The sequence below is a fragment of the Eleginops maclovinus genome, chromosome 16 (genome assembly GCF_036324505.1).
Source record: "Eleginops maclovinus isolate JMC-PN-2008 ecotype Puerto Natales chromosome 16, JC_Emac_rtc_rv5, whole genome shotgun sequence".
NCBI lineage: Eukaryota > Metazoa > Chordata > Actinopteri > Perciformes > Eleginopidae > Eleginops > Eleginops maclovinus.
In genome coordinates this window covers 17,078,689-17,100,771 of record NC_086364.1, presented here as the reverse complement: position 1 = coordinate 17,100,771, position 22,083 = coordinate 17,078,689, and the positions used below count along the sequence as shown (strand labels likewise).

The 22,083-nt window shown below is 41.0% G+C and overlaps 1 protein-coding gene across 1 annotated transcript in view; it reads left to right on the top strand.

The window, feature by feature from the left end:
* The window catches only part of cacna1ia (calcium voltage-gated channel subunit alpha1 Ia), a 140,652-nt gene that overhangs the window by 106,502 nt on the left and 12,067 nt on the right, over window positions 1-22,083 (top strand). The window contains exons 19-32 of the mRNA XM_063904518.1: window positions 749-872; window positions 1,049-1,117; window positions 3,447-3,625; window positions 3,978-4,104; window positions 4,455-4,580; window positions 4,691-4,780; window positions 4,922-5,114; window positions 5,879-6,030; window positions 7,229-7,338; window positions 9,695-9,828; window positions 10,316-10,386; window positions 14,112-14,190; window positions 15,369-15,490; window positions 17,663-18,097. Of these exons, the coding sequence (XP_063760588.1) occupies window positions 749-872; window positions 1,049-1,117; window positions 3,447-3,625; window positions 3,978-4,104; window positions 4,455-4,580; window positions 4,691-4,780; window positions 4,922-5,114; window positions 5,879-6,030; window positions 7,229-7,338; window positions 9,695-9,828; window positions 10,316-10,386; window positions 14,112-14,190; window positions 15,369-15,490; window positions 17,663-18,097 (2,011 nt within the window). The remainder of the gene's footprint in view (window positions 1-748; window positions 873-1,048; window positions 1,118-3,446; window positions 3,626-3,977; window positions 4,105-4,454; window positions 4,581-4,690; window positions 4,781-4,921; window positions 5,115-5,878; window positions 6,031-7,228; window positions 7,339-9,694; window positions 9,829-10,315; window positions 10,387-14,111; window positions 14,191-15,368; window positions 15,491-17,662; window positions 18,098-22,083) is intronic.

Here is a 22,083-nt window from a genome sequence, read left to right as displayed (position 1 = left end):
TGCCAAGCTTCCACAGAGCAGGACTACATTAGAGTATTGATCGACACCTTGCAAAAAAAAAAAACTGTGATATTTCCTACCCTCTCCCCCTCCTGTTTGAGAGCAAGAAACAGGCCCCAGGGGGGATATGGTACATTAAATACCATGGGCAATTCATTAAATTCCGCATTAACTTGTGATGTTGTGTTACAGTCTGCAGTTTGAATAGGGTTTAATAAAAGCCATTTAAACACTTGTTCCAACATACAATAACTTTCCTATTTAATGAATTAGATATCATTCCAATAAACACTACGGCAAAGATATTTAATTGCTTTTTGGCAGTACACAGTATCGCATGTTAAAGAAATGCATGTCTAGTATTTAACCGTCCAATATTTCTCTCTCTCTCGGTCTGATCCTCTATTATCTCTCTCTTCTGTTCTCCCAGCAGAGCACTGTTCTCAGGAGTGTGGTGCTTCTGAGAGCGTTGTTAATTTAATTTGTTTTGAATTAGTAGTGATATAAACAGGGACTGAATGAGGCTATTTGCTCAAGAAGATGTAAGGGAGCTCTCCTGCACTGTCGGGGGACTCTGCTCCCATTCTCATCGAATGGAAATTGTGGCCTAACCTCAATGTATTGTCACCCCTCATTGTGTCTGCCTCTTCTTGGCTTAAATGCATTTTAGAAGTGTGGTTAAACATTTACTTTTACATTCTTCAACTTGAACTCATTCCTCCTCTCCTCTTCTTTCCTGCTACTCCAGGTTCAGACAGATATGCCAGTCCATTATAGCCCATAAGCTGTTTGACTATGTGGTGTTGGCCTTCATCTTCTCCAACTGCATCACAGTAGCTCTGGAGAGGCCCAAGATACTTCAGGGCAGCTTGGTAATTCCATCTGAAATGTGTCTCTGTGCATGTGTGCCTAAAAGCTTTTGAGCTCGCCCTGGTTATTCTCTGGAGAAAAACTCCATTTTATTATATTAAAGGTGCAGTAAGTAGGATTTAACAATGCCTAATTGCCCCATCTCATCTTTCTGGTAACCTCTCTCATCCCTCTCCAGGAAAGAGTCTTCCTCACCATCTCCAACTACATCTTTACTGGCATATTTGTGACTGAGATGACACTCAAGGTAACATTTTACAAACTGTCTGTATTACATCCAATGAGTCCTGGGTGTAGTTTGCAGGCGCTGCAAAGTGTTGTTTTTTTCTGTCTCTCACTGAATTGACTGTGCTTCAGTGCTCCCACAGCCCAACCCCTTCCCGCTCCTTCTTTCCTCGCAATCCCCATGTTCCTTTGGAGAATAGAGCAATTAAGAAATGTCATTAATTAGCGGTTAGGCTTCTTTTATGGATGCAATGCTTCTCCAGCACTCCCCCACACTCTCTCTGTCCTCCTGTCCTTGCAGATGTTGACAGCTTCTTTATAAAGTTTGTGTTCCAACTTCCTTAGGGTCCCTCTGTTCTCATCAGTCTTTTATTTTTTTCCTGATCTTTCCCTAACCCCGTCTGTCTTTTATATTATCTCCCTCCCTCCGTTTGCCACTGTCTCTGTTTTCTCTGTGAAAGACTTTGGCACAAGTGGGCCATCAATTATGCACTCCCACAATCAATTATTAACCAATCACAGACCGTCAAAAAGCCACAGGGTTGTCAGCCCCCTGGCCGAGCCTTACATGCCTCCCTCTGTGCCTCTGTCTGTCTACGCTTCTCGTGTCTCCGTTATGTGTGTTGCTGTGCGATTGTTTGTGTAGCATTAATCTCTCGGTACGACTCCGCCACTGAGTTTAGTGCTGTGTACAAGCTGCAGCCACATAAAAAGCCCAGCAGGGTTTATGATTGGTCAGCATGTTGCAGAACTTTTACAAGTGTTATTTTATGAGGCAGCTTCAGACACAAAGTAGCACTCTGCAAAAAAGCATCTTATTTATTGAGTTGTAAGACGGCATTATCGCAAAACCTCAAGTATAAGATTAAACAATAATATAGTCAGAATTGTGAAACCAGCACATGCTTAGACATTTTGTACATTCAGTGTACATTTCGGTATTCAGAACTAAGATGTTTGCCATGCATTGATCTTTCGACCATCTTGATATGTTTGCATGCTAACCCCCATCGAGTCTCTGGAGCTTTACTAGACACTCGGCAAACACATTCAAATGTCAGTTTCAGATTCTTGATGCTCCCACTGTTACATAGGAAAACACATTCAGATGTGTGCATATGTATTACAATGCCTGCATAACATCAATCTCTCACTCTCAAAGTCACGTGCCATTGTTTGTCAAATGGTGTTACATTAAAAATGTAATAAGCAAGTTTAAAGGCATTGGGACGGAAAAACTGCAACACATATCACTGCACCAATGGATATACAGCATAGATGGTGTCATTGTGAACACACGTGTACATTTCATAACCAAAGGTACCATTGGTCCAGAGCAAGGGTGTCCAAACTTTTCTCTCCGGAGGCCACATACAGTAAAACATACAAAGGGCTGGGCCACTCACTAGAGGTGAGGTATATTGCCTTATCAGTTAAGTTAAAAGTTAGCAAAATCAACCAAATGTAGGTCAAATAGTGGGCTTATTAACAGATGGATAATGTATAATCTATTTTTACATATACAGCTCCGGAAAAACTTCAAAGACAACTCTTTATAGAATCTTTAATCTTTATCTCTACATGTATGGCAGCCATTCCAGTGTCTGTTGGATTCCAACACAGAGAAAAAAGGTCAGTAGTTTATAGAATACAATAAAAAAATGTTTAACTCAAAGACAAACCTATAAATAATAAAACAAGAGAAAATGATAATGCTGAAGTGGTCTCTTATTTTTCTCCGGGGCTGTATCTGTTTAAGACGTACAATATAAGACAAGCACACGTTTCATTCGTGGGCCATATTTCATTATACTTTTTGAAACAGCTGAGGGCCGATTCAAAATGGCCCACTGGCTACATTTGGCCCCCGGGCCATAGTTTGGACCCCCCTGGGCTAGAGTCTCCTTTATTATCCTTATTTCCTGTATAGGAGTCCATGTGCACATACTGTATGTGTTCATGTGTTTGGCAGATACAGTATAAGCTGTGTCTGCTCAAGTAGCTATCTTGGCAGAGTGTGTGTGTGTGTGTGTGTGTGTGTGTGTGTGTGTGTGTGTGTGTGTGTGTGTGTGTGTGTGTGTGTGTGTGTGTGTGTGTGTGTGTGTGTGTGTGTGTGTGTGTGTGTGTGTGTGTGTGTGTGTGTGTGTGTGTGTGTGTGTGTGTGTGTGTGTGTGTGTGTGTGTGTGTGTGAACAGCATCAACCTCTCGCTCTTTTACTTTCATCTTTTGTTTTTTTCGGTGTGCTGCGTGTTCATATTTTGCCACATTTGACAGTTTATTTTACAGAGCCGAACCACAAACCGACGGTCCATGTTCTTATATTCAGCCGTGACAAAACGTTCTCTCTTCAGGTGGTCTCCATGGGTCTGTATGTAGGGGATCAGGCTTACCTGCGGAGCAGCTGGAACATTCTGGATGGCTTCCTGGTGTTTGTGTCTTTGATTGACATTGTCGTGTCCATGGCGGGCGGGGCCAAGATCCTGGGTGTGCTCAGAGTTCTCAGGCTGCTAAGAACATTGCGTCCCCTCAGGTACAGACAAATAATAATTAGCCCGCTGTTTGCACCTGCTGATTCATACTGTTTTTTTGTGGCAGCTCTGCACAGCTTTGTCCTAAATGGATCAAAATGTTTCTCCCACACAAAATGACAGAACAGCTCAAACAGATCAAAAATAACATTTGCAGAGTTATGTAACAATCTCCACAGCAGAGTGAAATGTAACAGTAATTATTCATTTATGTAATCTTCAATAAATGTGTTTCTCTCCCATGAATAGTGCAGGCTTTGAGCTAATGTGTGGAATTAAAGCTATTACATGGATAAATAATCGCACATTTAATTGTTTTTCCTTATTCTTCTCTTACCCCTCTCCCCTCTCCAGAGTGATAAGCAGAGCTCCAGGTCTGAAGCTGGTGGTGGAGACCCTCATCACCTCCCTCAAACCCATTGGCAACATTGTCCTCATCTGTTGTGCATTCTTCATCATCTTTGGCATTCTTGGGGTCCAGGTAGGAACAAGGGGCAGCTTTTTCAATAACAATGCATGCTAATTAGTATTATTATAAGTAGGACATTTCTAGGTTTATTTGTGTGTTCCTACCCATTACTATGATTGTTATTATCTTAGCTTTGAGGCGCACACATTAATTTCTGCCTAATATAAATCTCATTGTCATCCTACTTCCTTTTCATCATAGCATAACAGTTAATGCTGGTGCAATCTTTGAACAGCTCATTATTTCACTTAGGAGCCCCCTTTCATCTCATCACAGGAGCATCCAAAGGCTTATTTCTCCTTTTTTTTTACGTGTACTCAGACAGCATCAAAAGCGTGGTTTCATTTTTCTTCTCCTGACAGCTGTTTAAAGGCAAGTTCTTTTACTGCTTTGGCCCCGACGTCAAAAACATCACCAACAAATCAGACTGTCTGCAAGCCAGCTACAAGTGGGTCCACCACAAGTACAACTTTGACAACCTGGGGCAGGTTTGTGTGACATTTCGGTTTATTGCATGTCTGCTGTGCAACAGGACAAAAGAAAAGTGTCCAAAAAATAAAGATAAGAGTCTTTTTTTCTCTTCCTCGTTGTTGTCCAGGCTCTGATGTCCCTGTTTGTGCTCGCCTCAAAGGACGGCTGGGTCAACATCATGTATCACGGATTGGATGCTGTGGCTGTGGACCAACAGGTGCCCACATTTACAGATATATATATATATATATATATTCATATAATATAAACCTGAGGCTTAATCTTCACTCTGCAAAGAGTCAATCTAGTCAAATCTGTTTTTCTTTCCCTCTCTTTCTCTGTTTGTTATCAACTTTAGCCTGTGACCAACAACAACCCGTGGATGCTGCTGTACTTCATCTCCTTCCTGCTGATCGTTAGCTTCTTCGTCCTCAACATGTTTGTCGGTGTGGTGGTGGAGAACTTCCACAAGTGTCGCCAGCACCAGGAGGTGGAAGAGGCCAAAAGGCGTGAGGAGAAGCGTCAGCGGCGAATGGAAAAGAAGAGGAGAAGTATGACAGGAGAAGGCGCTGGGGACAAAAACAGAGGCATATTAAGAGTCGGTGGACAGATAAAAGATTGGTACAGTCATTAAGAAAGAAGAGGCAGGAATTGATTTATGGAGAATTGCTAAAGATTATTATTATTATTATTACAAACACTAAACAGCCTGAAACCAGAGCTTGAACAACTCTCTTGTTACAATGACACATTATAAAAATCACTGTCTATTAGCATGCAGAGCTGTGATTAACACTGATGAAATGATCTGCTGTTCAGAGGAAAAGAGATGGAAATAGGGACTGACAGATTATAATAAACAAACAAACAGTAATTGTCATAATTGCTGTTAGTTTTTCCAGGAGTGATTCCAGCTTGTTCAAAGTAAATTTCACAAGCTCTCAGTGGCTCAGGTCTCTCATTTAGTTTCTAGTAGGAACAGGGATAGTTTGTTTTAATTTTGCTCCAATATTAGTTATTTTGTTATAGCTTGAAGGTTTGCCTGATCACCAAAAGTATTTGGATTAGATTTTTTTTGTTTTAATCTAAGGGATAAAGCTGCTAATTACAAACATTGCTAAGTCATTTGTTTCAGTAATTACATTTCAAAGCAATCTGACCCAAGCATGATTGTATGGCATGATAACTACTTCATATCACTGCAGGGAAAACAAAATATTTAACTAAGAATACAATCATCTGAAGCTACCCTCTATTTCATTTACACATGATGGAATATATGTAAAAGCCTGTTGATGTATTGTTCTACCAACAGAAGCCCAGAAGCTACCCTACTTTGCCAGCTACAGCCACATACGCCTGATGATCCACACACTGTGCACAAACCACTACCTGGACCTCATCATCACCTTCATCATCGCCATCAACGTCATCACCATGTCCTTAGAGCACTACAAACAGCCACATGTAAGCAAAGCTACAAGGAGGTGTAATTGATGTGGTTGTCTATGAAAGAAATTGGTGTGTCATGTTTAGGGAGTGCAGCAGCTGGCACTGGTCCACTAGAGTAGTTATGTGTGTGGATGATAAATTAGGAGGAGCGCCTTGCATTCTTGAATTTATGTCAGTAATTAGAGATGTGTGCAACTTAGCTCCGACTTTCCCAAAAGTGCCTGTTTCACAAAATGTCGACACAAACAGACGGACTCCTACAAGCTCCATCTCAGTAGGAGGAACTTATTCCTGGATTTTTTGCTGAGTATTAATGTCTCTTTTTGTCTGTTTTCCTTGAATCAACTGCAGCTCTTGCAAAAAGCCTTCCCTTCCCTAAACAGCAGCTTCGTATAAAGACACAGTGATACCACCATGAAGCTGTATCCAGACTGTGTGTAGCTGGAGTCCACAAAGGAGCTGTGATTGCGCTGTTGATTTTATTCTGGCAGAGCGTGTTAGCTGTACATACATCTGTCCATTCATGTGTGATGAATGAAGGTTCAAAAGCCTGATAGCGCTGGCTGTGGTTTTTTTTAGGGTGAGGAAAAGTGATTGTCCTTGAGATAAGATGCCCGTTTGACATTTAAAATGGAGCAAGCTTTCTCAAACTGACCGAGCATCAGATAAATATCACAGGTCTTGATGATATTTGTCAGCTGTTTGTCTTGACATTTGCCTGCCTCCCACTTCTTTGGAGACACAGCTCTATTTATTGAAGGAGAACACAGATAAGCAAAACAAATCCACAGCCTCTGCAGGAGCAGGAAGCTGGGCTGGATGTTTAAGGCAATTAAATATGCTTGCCTTTGGACAATTTCAATACTACGCTAATAGTTTGTTGTTTGGTGGATGAAATGTGAAGTGTTTGTTGAGCCATGAATGGAAGATGTCCTCTCTTGCCTTCCAGCATGTTTGATTGTACTTAACAAACAATGGGAACTATTCCTGTGCTTCAGTTTCCTCTTGATGCTAATACTCCATCCTACCCTGTTTACACACACACACACACACACACACACACACACACACACACACACACACACACACACACACACACACACACACACACACACACACACACACACACACACACACACACACACACACACACACACACACACACACACACACACACACACACACACACTCCTTTTTTACACTCTCTTTCCAGTCTCTGGATCTCGCCCTGAAGTACTGCAACTATTTCTTCACTTCCATGTTTGTACTGGAATCGATACTCAAACTCATCGCCTTCGGCTTCCGTCGCTTCTTTAAAGAAAGGTATACCGTGTGTGTTTATACTGCGTGTGTGTGTGTGAGTGTTTATCCCTTTCTGTGGGCATGTAAGTGTATCTATGTGCTTATTGGTAGTACAATGTATTTACACATGTATGGTTATAAAACAAGATAGATTTTTTATAGCAATACTCATCAATTCATTGTGGGGTTTCTGAATCTGCAGCAGAGGTTCAGATCATGGTGATTGTCATTCAGCTTTCCTATGTCCTTTTTCAATAAATTGCCTGAAAACATAAATACCCTCTGGATTATATGCAAGTGAGCTTTGTATTACAAAACAATATACAATGTCACCAAACATGACAATATCTCCTGTTCAGCTCAGCTCACTGATCACATGTTTGATGTGGATATTAAAACATTAGAGCCACTGTTGGGGCTCCAGGCACATCCCGTAATCTGGTGATTTAACGTATAATATAAATAGTGCCATAATAAACAGTTATTTAGTTCAAAGAGTAATGGCTGCACAAATCCGCGTCCTGCTTTGATCATTATAAATGGAATAGGGAATAACAGCTTTGAGGATACAGAGGATTATGAAACATGTTGAAAGATGTGAGCAGGCTCCGAGGCGTTCAGTTGGCTAAACCATATTGTGGTAAAAATATCTTGACAGTTATCACACATTATTATCCTCGTTGTCACAGTAAGACACAAACGTTTCCAGCTTTCTGTAAAGGTTTTTGTTGTTGTTGGTCACCATCAAATTTTTCATTTTTTAAACCTTTCTCCTTATAAAAAGCTATTGGGCGAACTATAGCACCATTGTTCTTAAAGAAACCAAATTATGTGTGGGTTGTCCTCTTGTGATACTGCACTTTCCATTTCCCCATCTTACTGTACTCACCTTTGTTTGACCTGCATGGGAAATGCACCCCATCGCCGGCCTGTTCACTCCCACATTCATTCACTCAGAGTCCAGAGACTAATTGATTCGTCACTCATCCAAATGAGCACAACGATGAGACAGATGTGTTATTCTTCTCAGGGATATGTGGGGACTAATTAAGGTCAGGAGAAGATTTGGAAGCATATATTACACTGATGGTAGTTTAATGTCATCGGCTTATTGTAGTTTTTCAAAAAGAGAGCTATGGTGGCAGGAGTGATGAGATGTGGAAGGGACGGATAATATATAGGAGGGGAAGCAGGACTGATCAAAGACAAAAAAGGAGGAGGACACATAAGTGATAAAAGTGGAAAGAGATGGGCGGATATAGGAAGAATTTATTGCATGGTTATCAGCTGGCACTTTGTCTCTTTTTATGTAGTGTCAGCAACAGCTGTGAGCAGTCATTGTGCACCGTGTCATTTTAAGGCTGGGGTGACTCTCAGGCCAGCTGCAGAACTGGGTCAATGGAATAGCAGGTTACACACAAACACGCTGCTACATGTGGCAATAACTGAACTGCCGGTGGTGTAAGTTTGTAGCATATGTAATGTGAATGTTTGTGTGATATGCCTATGAGTAATAAGGCTGACAGCTGCAGAGATATGAAATCCCAATGTCAATTTAAATAAGCTTTTTTATCAGGTGTGCTGCTGTCTGTATTACTTTGATGAAGTAATAAAGCAGCATTATATTGTAAATATGATCAAAGACAGCTGTCGTCCTCAGTCCTTTCAGTGACTGTTTGGCTACATTCATGCTTTTTCCGCCTTTAAAAGCTGGATAGATCCAGAAAAAAAGATATACGTATAGGCTCTCTTAACAGAGGGAAATTAGCGTGTGTTGGAGGATTCCACTGTTGTCATTAGAATTTTAAATTAAACATTTTGGCAAGCATTCTGACAAATGAATCAGCGGTGCCAAATGTTTTAGCACTCTCTGTACCTCGTGTTGCCACCCTGATGATTTTCAAAAAAAACATGTATTGACTATCTTCCAAAAATTGCCAAAGATGAATGACGACTACAGCACCTCCTGCAGCAATTACAAGGGGCAGTAAAAGATGAACACCTGGGGATTTGGACAAAAGTGTATTAGTTACATCAGGTCAAAATATTTTGTACTTAATGGAGATGTCGCAACTTCCATGGGAGCTTCAATCTCTTTGATTCCCGACCATATTCATCTGATTTGGCAATATCTGTTTTCCATCTGTCCTTAAGCCTTGACAAGCATTTGCTGGATCTCTTGAGGGCTTTTGGGGCTGAGACACGATGGCATCACTGGTAGCTGTTTAAGGAGATTAAATTGTCGAAACATAACTGATAATTATGCATGCCTCGTTATTTAGTAAGGTCCAGAACCTTTTTCAGACAGCACTGACTTTTTGTGTGTGGTGCCACACCTTTTTTATTTACATGAGCTTTCTGTGTGTGTGAACGCTAGGTGGAACCAGTTGGACCTCGCCATTGTGCTTCTGTCAGTGATGGGCATCACCCTGGAGGAGATCGAGATCAGTGCTGCCCTTCCCATCAACCCCACCATCATCAGGATCATGAGAGTACTGAGGATAGCCCGAGGTACATTATACTGTGAAATATGTACACACACACACACACACACACACACACTCATTCACTGACAAGCAGGCATCTGCAAAAGCCTGGGCTTACGTTTCCTGAGCAACAGCCTATTTGCCCTCTTTGTATCTGTGTGCCAATGCTCACAAGTCCTATCCAAGCCCAATTTCCTGTTAACTGTTTTGCTGGTGTTAAACTAGATCTGTTTAAACTGTGATCTACTTTTACAGGTCAGTTGCATAGCAGCCAGTGACTGGGCAGTTTGAGTGTGTGTGTGTGTGTGAGAGAGTTTCATGGGAGAATAAATGAAGAACTGACCTTTCCACAGTTAAATGTTTCCCATTTAGCTTGTAATTGAACCTGAGGGATTTCCCCCTAACTGCCCACACTTCCTCTCTCGCTCTCTCTCTCTCTCTCTCTCTCTCTCTCTCTCTCTCTCTCACACTCTCTCTCTCTCTCCCTCTGTCTCTCTCTCTCTCACACACAGTGCTGAAGCTGCTGAAGATGGCCACAGGGATGAGAGCCCTTTTGGATACGGTGGTCCAAGCCCTGCCTCAGGTACACACACGTACACACTGTCTCTGCCTCTGTGTTCCTCACAGACACACACAATCCCAGAGAGAGAGAGACAGTTGAGCGGTCTCAGTCAATAGCCAGAGTAGCATTAGCCCCCCCCTCTCTTTCTCTTTTGGCCTGTAGGCAACTCTGATAGATGACTCATTCATGCCACAGACTGGCTGACTGGCACAGACACACACACACACACACACACACACACACACACACACACACACACACACACACACACACACACACACACACACACACACCACACACGACCATGCACACGACACACACACACACTGGCTTTGTCTTGTTTTCACTTTCAGCACCATGGAGAGTACCCTGACTCCTGCTGCTTCCACAGTGTGTTAGAAACAGTGGGGGCTTCTTAAACCAGTCTATAGTTCAGTTGATGGTGAAGTGTCCACAAAGTCAGGCAATTTCTAGGCCATCCCAAATCGTTCCAGTGCACTGAAACTTTGCATTTCTAAAATAATACACAAACAGCATCTGGCGCCCTATACTTTCTCAGTGGTTTAAAGATGTCATATGTAACTTTTCTGCAAAATAAATTACTAAAACAATTAGGTTGATGTATAATATTTTGCTTAGTTGTGAACTTACATTATCCTTAATGGGTTAAACAATTTTCAGACCTAGAAGAATCTATAATCTTAATCAAGGAAATTATCTTCCGAATATAATTAATGTATTCTTTTGGTTCGTGCGTCAGCGTTGTGGTTGTCCTCAAGAAAAAGTCATACATTGACCAGTTTAAGCCACAGCTAAAAAAAATGTTAAAAAATACTTTTGTACATTTTCAACTTAATATTTTAACTAGATTAACAAATAGATGTTATTGGTCATAGGCCGTCAGGTTCTAACGTATTAAAGAAACAAGTGGAGCTAATATTAGCAGGACTGTAGGCGGACAAAACAAAACACTGATATTAAAACTAAACCTGTTTTCACTGTTGTTAAACACTAGGAAAGCGGACTACAATGACGTCAATGGTGGTTAAGAAACACTCTCCTATAATCACATGCTTTTGCACACCACCACCAAACTCCGGCTTTTGTTTGTGTGGAAATGTTACTCTAAATACAGCCTGTCGTTTGGACAGGCAGGTCATTTATGGACATGCAGGGACACACTGTGACCCATTGACCATCAAAAGTGACATGAAGCAAACAAAGGGAGACAGGTGGTGTGGGGAAAGGAGGGCAGGCAGAGGTGAGGGGGAACAGATTCATTGTCTTTCTTTTTTTATTGATCCCCCTCTCATTAACACTGAGCCCTTTGCTTCATCCCAAGGGCATCGGGGGAAGGTAATTAAAACCCGGGCTAATTAAATAGTTCCAGGAGGTCTCTCTGTGTGTATGGGTGTGTGTGCATATTGAGGTGAGAGTGAAGGCATTACACCTGGCGAGAGATTAACCTGAGCTGATATCACCCGATATTTCACTGTGAGAAAGGAAATGGCGGGCTTCCAACATTCCTTCATTACATCACACTGACAGTATTGACATTTCAGCAAAGGCTTATGGGTATAGTTATGCACCGGAACAGGTAATATTGGTATGAGAAGGCAGAAAAGTATGAATAATCTTGGCACGTACAGATAGATGACTGCTAGAATAATAACTCATGAGATTAGACATGATGTGAATGCTTCACAAGTTCCACAAGTAATTCATATATTTAAATGCCATAGCAGGACATGGAGATGTAATGGGGGATCCATGCACTTAGACTAAATGGGGTAGTAAGCTTAACGGCTCATTGACATGTTAAGTTAAATGTTTTTTTCATGGCTTTACGATGCAAAGACGTGGTAAAAATGGGATTTTACCTACAAACAATCTCCATTATCCTCTCCTCTACAACTGATGTGAAATGGCTGCAACCAGCATTCACTAACGCTAATAGCCTATATCATGTTGGTTATAAAGTGGAGCCAGTTGTTTTATCTGCTCTCTGGAAACGGCTAAGAAACCGTGAGAATAGCCTGAGGCAGACGTGGAGACCACATGAAATGCATTTTATTTATTTTTTTGTTGCTTTGGGAAGGCATCAGAGCTACAAAAGATATTAGTTTGTAGCCTAAGAAATGGAGATGATTAAAGATTGACTCATTTCAATAATAGAAAAATACTTTATCCAGTACAGGGTAAGTTATTTATCCCCATTGAATACACCATTCAATCCCTCGTGGCAAAACCTCTTAAAATGCATTCATCCTTATCCTGGATCTCGCATTGACTCATGTCATTATCAAGCACAGATTGTTGAGTACACCAGGCCTCATAGCAATTACTTGGAGATGTACTTCAGGCAAAGAGTCACATTTAGAATTATTACAGCACTCCAAATGAAAGGTTATATGGCAATTACCTCAATTACACTCAGTCCACAGGGACTCATCAGTGTGTGCTGCATGTAATGGCCCTTATTTGTCTACATTGAAAGGAAACTTTAGAAGTTTTAAAATGTGAATGCTACTTAATGTTGTATGCCTTTGTTTTGTCCTCTTTCACCAATGCCTATAGCTGGTTCATTAAGTGCAATATTGACCGGGTTAATCATATCAGACAATGAGGGTTAAAGCCTTTGGAGCATTATTATTCTTGCTGAGTCAGCTGATTTTTCTTCTGTTATCGTCAAAGGGATTTATAAAGGAGAGATGACACAAGATGATAAAACCTTGAGTATAATAGAGAAATAATTATAACACTGCTTGCTTCAAACATCTCATCATAAGTTATTAAATTAGCATTCTTTGCGATGCAACCTTTGTGAAATCTCCTTAGATTAAGCAGTCATTATGTTGACGCTCAACCAAACACAACAACACATTTGTACTGTCTTTCCCCAAAAAACCAGGTGAAGGGATCCAAACCCTCTTTGGAGCACATGCGTTATAGTTATAGTAACTATTTGAAAGTACGTTTCCTTATTCCTGGTGGAGCGATGTTGTTAGTGGAGTGTTAAAGACGGTGAATAGGGGACTGGGTTTTGAATCCCTGTAATGGGATTAGATTTTGCCCTGAGTGCTTACCATGCAACATCATCATCATCATTGAGTCGTGGTAACAGAAGGTTGTTTTGTGGTGGAACCGAGCCAAGTCCCAAACCCCCAAACTCAGAAAATTACAACAGCATCAGGGTTCCAGTTTTATAAAGGTCTCAGAGGAAATTGTGCCATGGTTTGCAGAACACAGAATTTGACGTTGTTAATGCACATCTTTTACACCTTTTATATTTGATTTCCTGCCTATTTGTAATTAGTAATAAGTAACAATTTAAAATGTGGTCAAATGATGTACAATCGAGCATAGCAAGCAAGTCAATGGCTGATTTAACATCAGCAATTACTGTTTGTTGCCTAATGCTTCTCACAATGTCAAATTGTTTATAACACGTGCATGGTAAGATGTTCTCCTGTGTGTGTGTGTGTGTGTGTGTGTGTGTGTGTGTGTGTATGTGTGTGTGTGTGTGTGTGTGTGTGTGTGTGTGTGTGTGTGTGTGTGTGTGTGTGTGTGTGTGTGTGTGTGTGTGTGTGTGTGTGTGTGTGTGTGTGTGTGTGTGTGTGTGTGTGTGTGTGTGTGTGTGTGTGTGTGTGTGTGTGTGTGTGTGTGTGTGTGTGTGTGTGTGTGTGTGTGTGTGTGTGTGTGTGTGTGTGTGTGTGTGTGTGTGTGTGTGTGCATGTGTGTTGCAGGTGGGTAACCTGGGCCTGCTTTTCATGCTGCTGTTTTTCATCTACGCCGCCTTAGGAGTAGAGCTATTTGGAGAACTTGGTGAGTACTCGTGATATCCAGTCATGATGCTGAAAAGGAATGCGTCATTAAGCACAAAATATAAATTCTAACAAAGTTTTGTTTTTGTTTTTCACTGCAAATCAATATATTCTTTCCATGATCTCTTGAGTCTTTTGAAGACACAGACACATGCCACTAGCACTAGGTACAAGACAAAATCACATTGATTTATTGTGATAAATGTATTTGAATATTTAGTCCAACATTTTGATTGGATGAATGATTAACAGCATTTGTGGAACGTTTTTTCCTTTCACAGCGGATGAGTTAGACGTTTGAGAAATGTGTGTTATGTGTTAATGCACATTACCTCAGTCCACTTACTAGATTAATCCTTCATCACGTGTAGAAAATGTTGGGAGGACAGGATAACGCTGTAGTGGAAGAGCACATTTGCCACACATCATCGCTGTAGGTGTGAAGCAATTACAAAGCAGCATGTTTAAATGTCTGACCCAGTGGGAAAATCCAATTGTGGGTCCATATTCTGTGTACTCATTATAGTAAACTCAGCTTGTGCACGTAAAATCATGAGGAGTTGTATTAACTTGATTATGAAAATCTCCTTATTTCCTCTCCATCTTTTATTCCCTTTCATCAGTTCTCCCTCCTGCAGTCAGACTGCCATTAGGGGAATCAGCCCACTCTCCAATATTCTGATACATAAGTGCTGTCCTAAAATATCCACATTGAAGTAAGGAGGTATTTCTTCCGTCACATTTCCCTTGTGAGCTGCAGCTGCAGCCCGTGGCAACGATACTTCCTATTGGAGCTTGGCAGGAAAAAGGATTAGCGGCAGATGCAAGTGTTGCTTCTTGAGGCCATTGCAGAGATTATTTTGGGATTTAAAATCAAAGACAAATAGAGTGTTTGGTCACATTGCGACCAATTTGACAACAGACTTTGTCTACACTGAGTTGGCTTCTTTAGACAGCCAGCTTAGCGTCAGGAATGATGCTTGCCTCTGCGTTTTTTGGGAGCAATGACATGTTCAGCGTTATTCAAAATTCACAAATCTCTTCTTCTTTTTGTCAACCCTTCCACCCCCTTCCTGTTCCATTTATCCTTTTTCTTTATCCTCTCACCTTTTCCTTTTGTACGACATGATAACTTCACCTCTTTCTGCACCACCCCCTCCATATAACTCTCATCCTCAGTATGCAACGAAGACTACCCATGTGAGGGAATGAGTCGTCACGCTACTTTTGAGAACTTTGGCATGGCCTTCCTTACCTTGTTTCAAGTCTCCACGGGCGACAACTGGAATGGCATCATGAAGGTACAAAGTTACTTACTTATCATTTGTGTTTTAACTGTGAGTAACAGAGCTTGAAAATACACTGAAGCAGAATCAGAAAGGCCTGTGTTGACCGACAGGGGGGAAATATACATTGTTAAAGCAAAGACAACAATACAGAGAATAAAGAATTCTTAAAAGGGACTCATTCAAGGTAGAAAAAGATAAGCCACAGTATTATAAACGTAGGTACAACATATAAACCGTAATGAAGTACGGGCGGTGGTGGCGAAGTCCATAGGGGCTTGGCCTGGGAACTGGAAGGTCACCAGTTCAAGTCCCCGAAAGACCAAGTGCCACCGTGGTGGTTACCTACACTGCTCCCCGGGCGCCGTACATAATGGCAGCCCACTGCTCCTAACACTAGGATGGGTCAAATGCAGAGACCGCATTTCGTTGTCCTAGTACTTGTACTCTGTGCAATGACAATAAAAGTTGAATCTTCATCTTCATCTTCTTCAAGTAGCAGCCACATTACAGTAGGTAATCGTAAAAACATAAATTGCATGCTTTTATTTACAACAATGCTGTTTAAAAAAAAGTAGTGAAAAGGTCGTGAGAGATAGTTAAGAGACACACTCTCCTTTATGTCTCTCATCTTTCACTCTAATGATACCCACTGATGAAACGCGAATGTGCTTGCTCAGCATCGGGAGCACAGATTTCCTTACTGATGGGCAGGGGAGTAACTGTGCGCACACGTACACACAATTTTCCCTGAACACACATCTCTACCAGCAGCAGCAGCAGCTATCCCCATCATGCGCTCATGTAAGCTCCAAGGAAAAATAGAGATTATAATGATGCATTTCGTAGGGCCAATAAACACACTGGATGCATACAGGTAGTGCGGATGGTAGCGAGCCATGAAGCAAATCAGCCGGTCACAGATGCTCCCTCTCTGAGTAAATCTCTGTCATTTTCGCTGTCAAATTACTACCTGGGCTGTGAGATCTACCTTGGTTTAGTGAGAGGCCGGTGAGGCAGAGTGGTAATTAGCGATGGAAGGAAATAATGAGGGAGAGTGTAAGAAAGCAGTGGGGAGAAAAAGGAGGCACTGGCGAACTGTAATAAGAGGGAAGATGAGAGGATAGGAAGCGGCTTAAAGAACTGACCAGTTATTAGGATTTCTTTCCTCTTGAGAGTAAATTACAGCAAAAAATGGAGAAATTGGGTGGGACAGCATCACGTGTGAGGGTAAATGGAGATTTAGAAGATGAATATGTGTAAAAACAAGATGGAAAAGGAGTGGAAACACAAGGAGATGTCGTGCTTAGTGTGTACATGTCATGCAAAATAAGATAGGAAAGACCATCTTCAGCTCAGTGTGCTAACATGGGTATTTATGGTCAGAGACTGGTTAAGATATGTGTTCTTCCTCCAGAAAACACTTGTCACTTTTATTCTATTAACCCAAGTTGCAAACCACTATAAAAAGGCTAAAGGCAGAAAAAAAAGGCTCCTGTTGTTTTGCATAGAAGCAAAGCAATTAAATGTATGATGATTTGACAAAGTTGTCATGACTACAAATAGTCTTGTTAACATGAGCTTGAGGCATGCCATTACCTAAAATGTACTTAACATATTGTTTTATGAGCATCAATATTTATTCAGGAGTGTTTCGGCTAAGCTCACTGAATCGTACGATGACATTTAAAACCTGACTCGTCTTTTTTCGCTTGTTATTTTAATGATTATTCAAGCAATGTAAATATTAATAACTGTAATCTGTTGCCGGGCTATGGGACTAATATTTGAAAGAATTTTACATATAAATGATTGTCCATTACATTGTAGCCCTTGTCAAATTCATTTACATAGTGATAATTAAGCCGATTTCTGCCAGAGAAAGCTCTGTATTTTGCACTATACGGCATATCCAAACTCACCTGGATACATATGTACTAACTGAGTTTGTTTGGCAGCGGTAGCACTCTCTTAAAGTCCTTTCTTCCTCCAAACGCTGAGGTTTTTTAGTTCATCCAATTCAGAAACGTATCCTTCACCATACACTGTCACTTCCTATATCTTCACAAAGTTTTATCCAAATAATGTGGTATTCCTTATGGCTTACCCATCCCCTTTAATACCCTTCTTCTACCCCTACTCCTAACCAACCCCCTTTTTCTTCCTCTTTTGCTTATATGACAACAGGACACATTGCGGGAGTGCCCACCAGACAATGGCATTGATGTGGACTATGCCTGCAATCCTAGCCTTCAGTTTATCTCGCCCATGTACTTTGTCTCCTTCGTGCTCACCGCCCAGTTTGTGCTCATCAATGTGGTGGTGGCCGTGCTGATGAAGCACCTGGACGACTCCAACAAGGAGGCCCAAGAGGAGGCGGAGATGGATGCAGAAATTGAGCTGGAGCTGGCCCAGGGCACCCTCTGTTGCATGGGCGCCCCCAGCTGCGGGGGTGGGAGGGTGGACAAAGGACTTGGAGGCACACCAGGGGGAAAAGACAGAGGATGTGCGAGCAGAGAGAGGGGAGAAGCGGTGAGGAAGATGCGACATTCAGCAGGCAGCACGCACTCAGGAGCCTTCAACCTCCGTGACTCCAGCCGGAACCTGTACTCACCAGCACAAGTGAGTGTTTGTATTCCAGTACGCATGTGTGTGAGAGAGTCCAAGGATTATTTTATGTTTGTTTCCATAAAGTTTCAAAGGCATTTTTGCAATTTCATGAGGGTGGGAGTGTGTGTGTGTGTGTGTGTGTGTGTGTGTGTGTGCCAGTAGGGATGTCTCAAACCAATTTGCAGATCTTTTCCATGATGGATATGGATTGGCCATTCACAAATTAAGTCTTGATTGATTTATTTCCATTTTTCTCTTTTATAATGTCCCAGATTGTACCAGCTATGGTTCTTGGGATGCTTAAAGTGGCCAGCAGTTTTTTTTATATAATGCCATTAATGGGTTTGAACAAAACAAAGTTCAATTGTTTGGCTTTGTTGTGCATTATGCCTCAAATGTGTTTGTAAGGAAACAAGTGATCTAAATACAATCGAAACCTTCCTGCATTGTCCAGTCTGACACTGAAACTAGGACCATTATATATATATATGTATATATACAAAACAAAAAAAGGAAAATATACCTTATATAATAAAAGATTGGAAAAGCACGATGCATTGCAGATTTTCTTAATGCCTAGAGATTCAGTTTTTAAATGAAAATAAACCAATGCCTATAATTGCATTAGAGTTACTGTAATACGTTTAATGTAGACCCAGTGTAAAGCTGTATTACGTATATTTATATGATTTTTGTTCAGACACAGTATCAGCTGAATATTATATTCCGCTTCTCTGGCTGCCTGTCAGTTAGCGATGTATCAATGCCTTGCATCATGCAGAGAAAATTACATATTTGATTAAAAACTGGAAGAATACAAAAGAGGTCAACAAAATGACAGTAATTTCTGAGTCGTGTTTGAATGTGGCTGACGGGTGAGAGAGTGGAGAATTTTTGCTCTATTTCTTTGTGTGAAAATGACTGGCGACATTTTGCCGTAATTACACTCAGACGTTTTATCAATCTCTTTGCAATATTCTTTTTTTTGCTTTTGTTTCTTTTGTTTTACACATCTTGTGAGGGAAGGAAGGGTGCAAGGAAAGGTTAAACATCTACACAAAGAGAGGAAATACAAAGAAAAGTCAGATGAAAAGGAAAGAGATCTCCTAGCTGTGCCTTATTTGCAACGTGGAACAAGAGCGACATATTAATAAATCAATTAATATGAATGTAAAAGCATTGGGCTGAAATGAAAGGCATTTTCTAAAAGTAGAACAAACTTTTTAAGGGATATTAAGCAGAGGAAAGTGGAGGCTAGGACATTTATTTCCATATGTATTTCTTAAAGTAGCTTTTAGTTTGTTTCAGTATAGTTATAGCAACTTTAATCTAATTTCAATCAATCTTCTATTCATTTAGCCTTTATCAACCTTTCAGTAGTCCCTCGAGACTCTTTGAGCTTGCACACGCACAGGTTACATTTTTGAAATCATCCTTTCCCTGTCTGTGTCGGTGGTTTGAGAGTAGATGGTCTCTCATTTCTACTTGCAGTCTGACAGCAGAGACACAAGCTTCCATTATGAAATAGCTAAAAATAGTCTGAGATATATCCACGCAGGAACACACGTAAGGATGACTCATCGGCTGCCATGAAGAGTCTCACCTTCGTAGAGCTAAAGTTGGCTGCCGGGAGTCATTTTTAGCTCAGCGTGACAAACCAACATAATACAGACCATGGAGAAAACACTGACAGCACCCTCCCCCTCTCCCTATCTCTCTTTCTATCTCCCCCTCTCATCCTCTGTCTCTCGAGTGATGCAATAAGGGCCCTCGCAGACCGATGCAATTTATTCAGAGCACAGGTCCTGTGTGTGTGTGTGTGTGTGTGTGTGTGTGTGTGTGTGTGTGTGTGTGTGTGTGTGTGGTGTGTGTGTGTGTGTGTGTGTGTGTGTGTGTGTGTGTGTGTGTGTGTGTGTGTGTGTGTGTGTGTGTGTGTGTGTGTGTGTGTGTGTGTGTGTGTGTGTGAGTGAGTGGTTATACTATTTGTATTTCAATATATTGTCGTAATATTACCAGCAGGATGATCACCCTAAAAATGAAAAAATAAGAGCTTGATTAAATCACCTACTCTTTTTAATATGTATCTCTCAGCAGTGTGTCCCTCCCTTTATGTGCATTTCAGCAAGGTATAGCAAACCTTTTGTTGCCCGCATCGAAATGTTTTTGAAAGGCTCATGTTTCTGGATATTTCATTAGATAAAAACATGTCGTTGTGCATTTCGGAAAAATTATTACATCTGCAGAAGTTAACAACACTCTGGGGCTATGGGAAATGTTTGGATCACACGAGTCAGAAACAATCGTATGCATCCACCCCTGGAATCCAAATACTTTACTTCGGCAACTGTTCAGAAGTAATAAATATGCAGTATTTAATTGGCAATGCTATAAATGAATCTTAAAAGTGTCTTAACTATTTGGTACAGCCCATGCTGCAACTAGAATATTATATAATGGGCCATCATACACTCTGAAACAGTCATTTTTTGACTCCATGGTGAAACACTAGTAATATATTGCACAGGGACTAAAGGCGACACTGTAGGAAGCCGACACAGAGAGAGTAAGGGAATAAGAGAGGAGAGATAATAGCCGAGCCAGTGACAGTCAGATCAACGCAGTAATTAATTTCAGCTCTCTCCTCTCTCTCTCTCTCTCAACTTCCATTCCCAGTAGACGGCCCTCATTGTTGTCCACTAATACAGTTATTAATGGGGGCCAGCACATAGGCCACCACAGTCAATCAAAAATATTTTTTTATTTCAAACTCCCACCTACACAGAATGTATGTATGTGTGTGTGTTTAAAAAAAAAAAGCTCTTTTAATTTAAATACATGTATTTAAAAGCTGGATATGGCAGTGTCAGCCTTACTGCCACTCTGTCTGCATGCCAAATCGTGGCACTGCAACACTGTTTCATAAACCAGCATGGTGTAGGTACATTTATAATGCTGGGAGTGCAGTTATTATCTCTTAAATTATCAGCCCCCTCAAAACATAAGCCATGAGTGACTGTAATATAACAGCATGAGTCAACAATGTGTGTTTGCATAAGATATCTAAGTATAGTCCTGCAATCGGTGTTGTAGAAATGTGTTATGAAAATAGACATGTGTGGGGATTGAAGAGGAGTGACCTTGTTTCACAGCATCTTTTGGGATATATCTGCTTATGTAATACCGTTATTCTGGTTATGCCACAGGCACAATGCAACTAATACATTGTGAAATACGATGCCTGGCCAAGAAACACAGAAATCACTTCTAAAGTATTTTCCTTTTGCTGTCAGTAGTTTCCTTTTTGTGCCAGATTGGTTTCTGGGAAAAAACAATCTAGCAGATGAGATTCAAGCAAGGAGGTATCATTTAACTCACAGAAAAAACCCTGACTGATTTAGTCTAAATTGTTTTAAACCTAATAAAACCCAGAGCACAAAGCAAATGCTTAAATCTTAAATTGTTTCAACAAGGTATTGAACAGCCTAATTGAGGTGATATATCAAATGTAATTGCACCACTTCCAGTGCTGAAGGCTTTGATAGTAAAATGATGTGTTACTGGCTAATGAGGGTTTGAATTCATATTATTGAGGAGCCTTTTTCCAAAAGAGAGCACTGTTTAGCCCTTAAGCCCAACAAATTATCAGAGAGGGATTTGTTGTAGTTTATTGGTACTTGATCTCTGACACAGAGAACACGTTTGAGAAGGTTTCTTTTTTGAAGGAATATTTGAAATGATTTAACGTGAAATCTACATGTGTGGGGGTGTACGTATATGCATGTGTGACTGTGTGCAATTGTCTGTGACTTCATAAAGTATAACAGCATACCTGCGTGTGCACACTGAAATTTGTATAACTCTTACGATGTTTATGCATTTCCCTGCGTGTTCTTTGTCCTCGCATGTCCGCATGTGCACCTGTTGGCACCTGCGTGCAATACTGGTCTGCTGGCCTGCGTCCCGTGTGTATGTCTGTGTGTGGGTGTGTGTATGTGTTC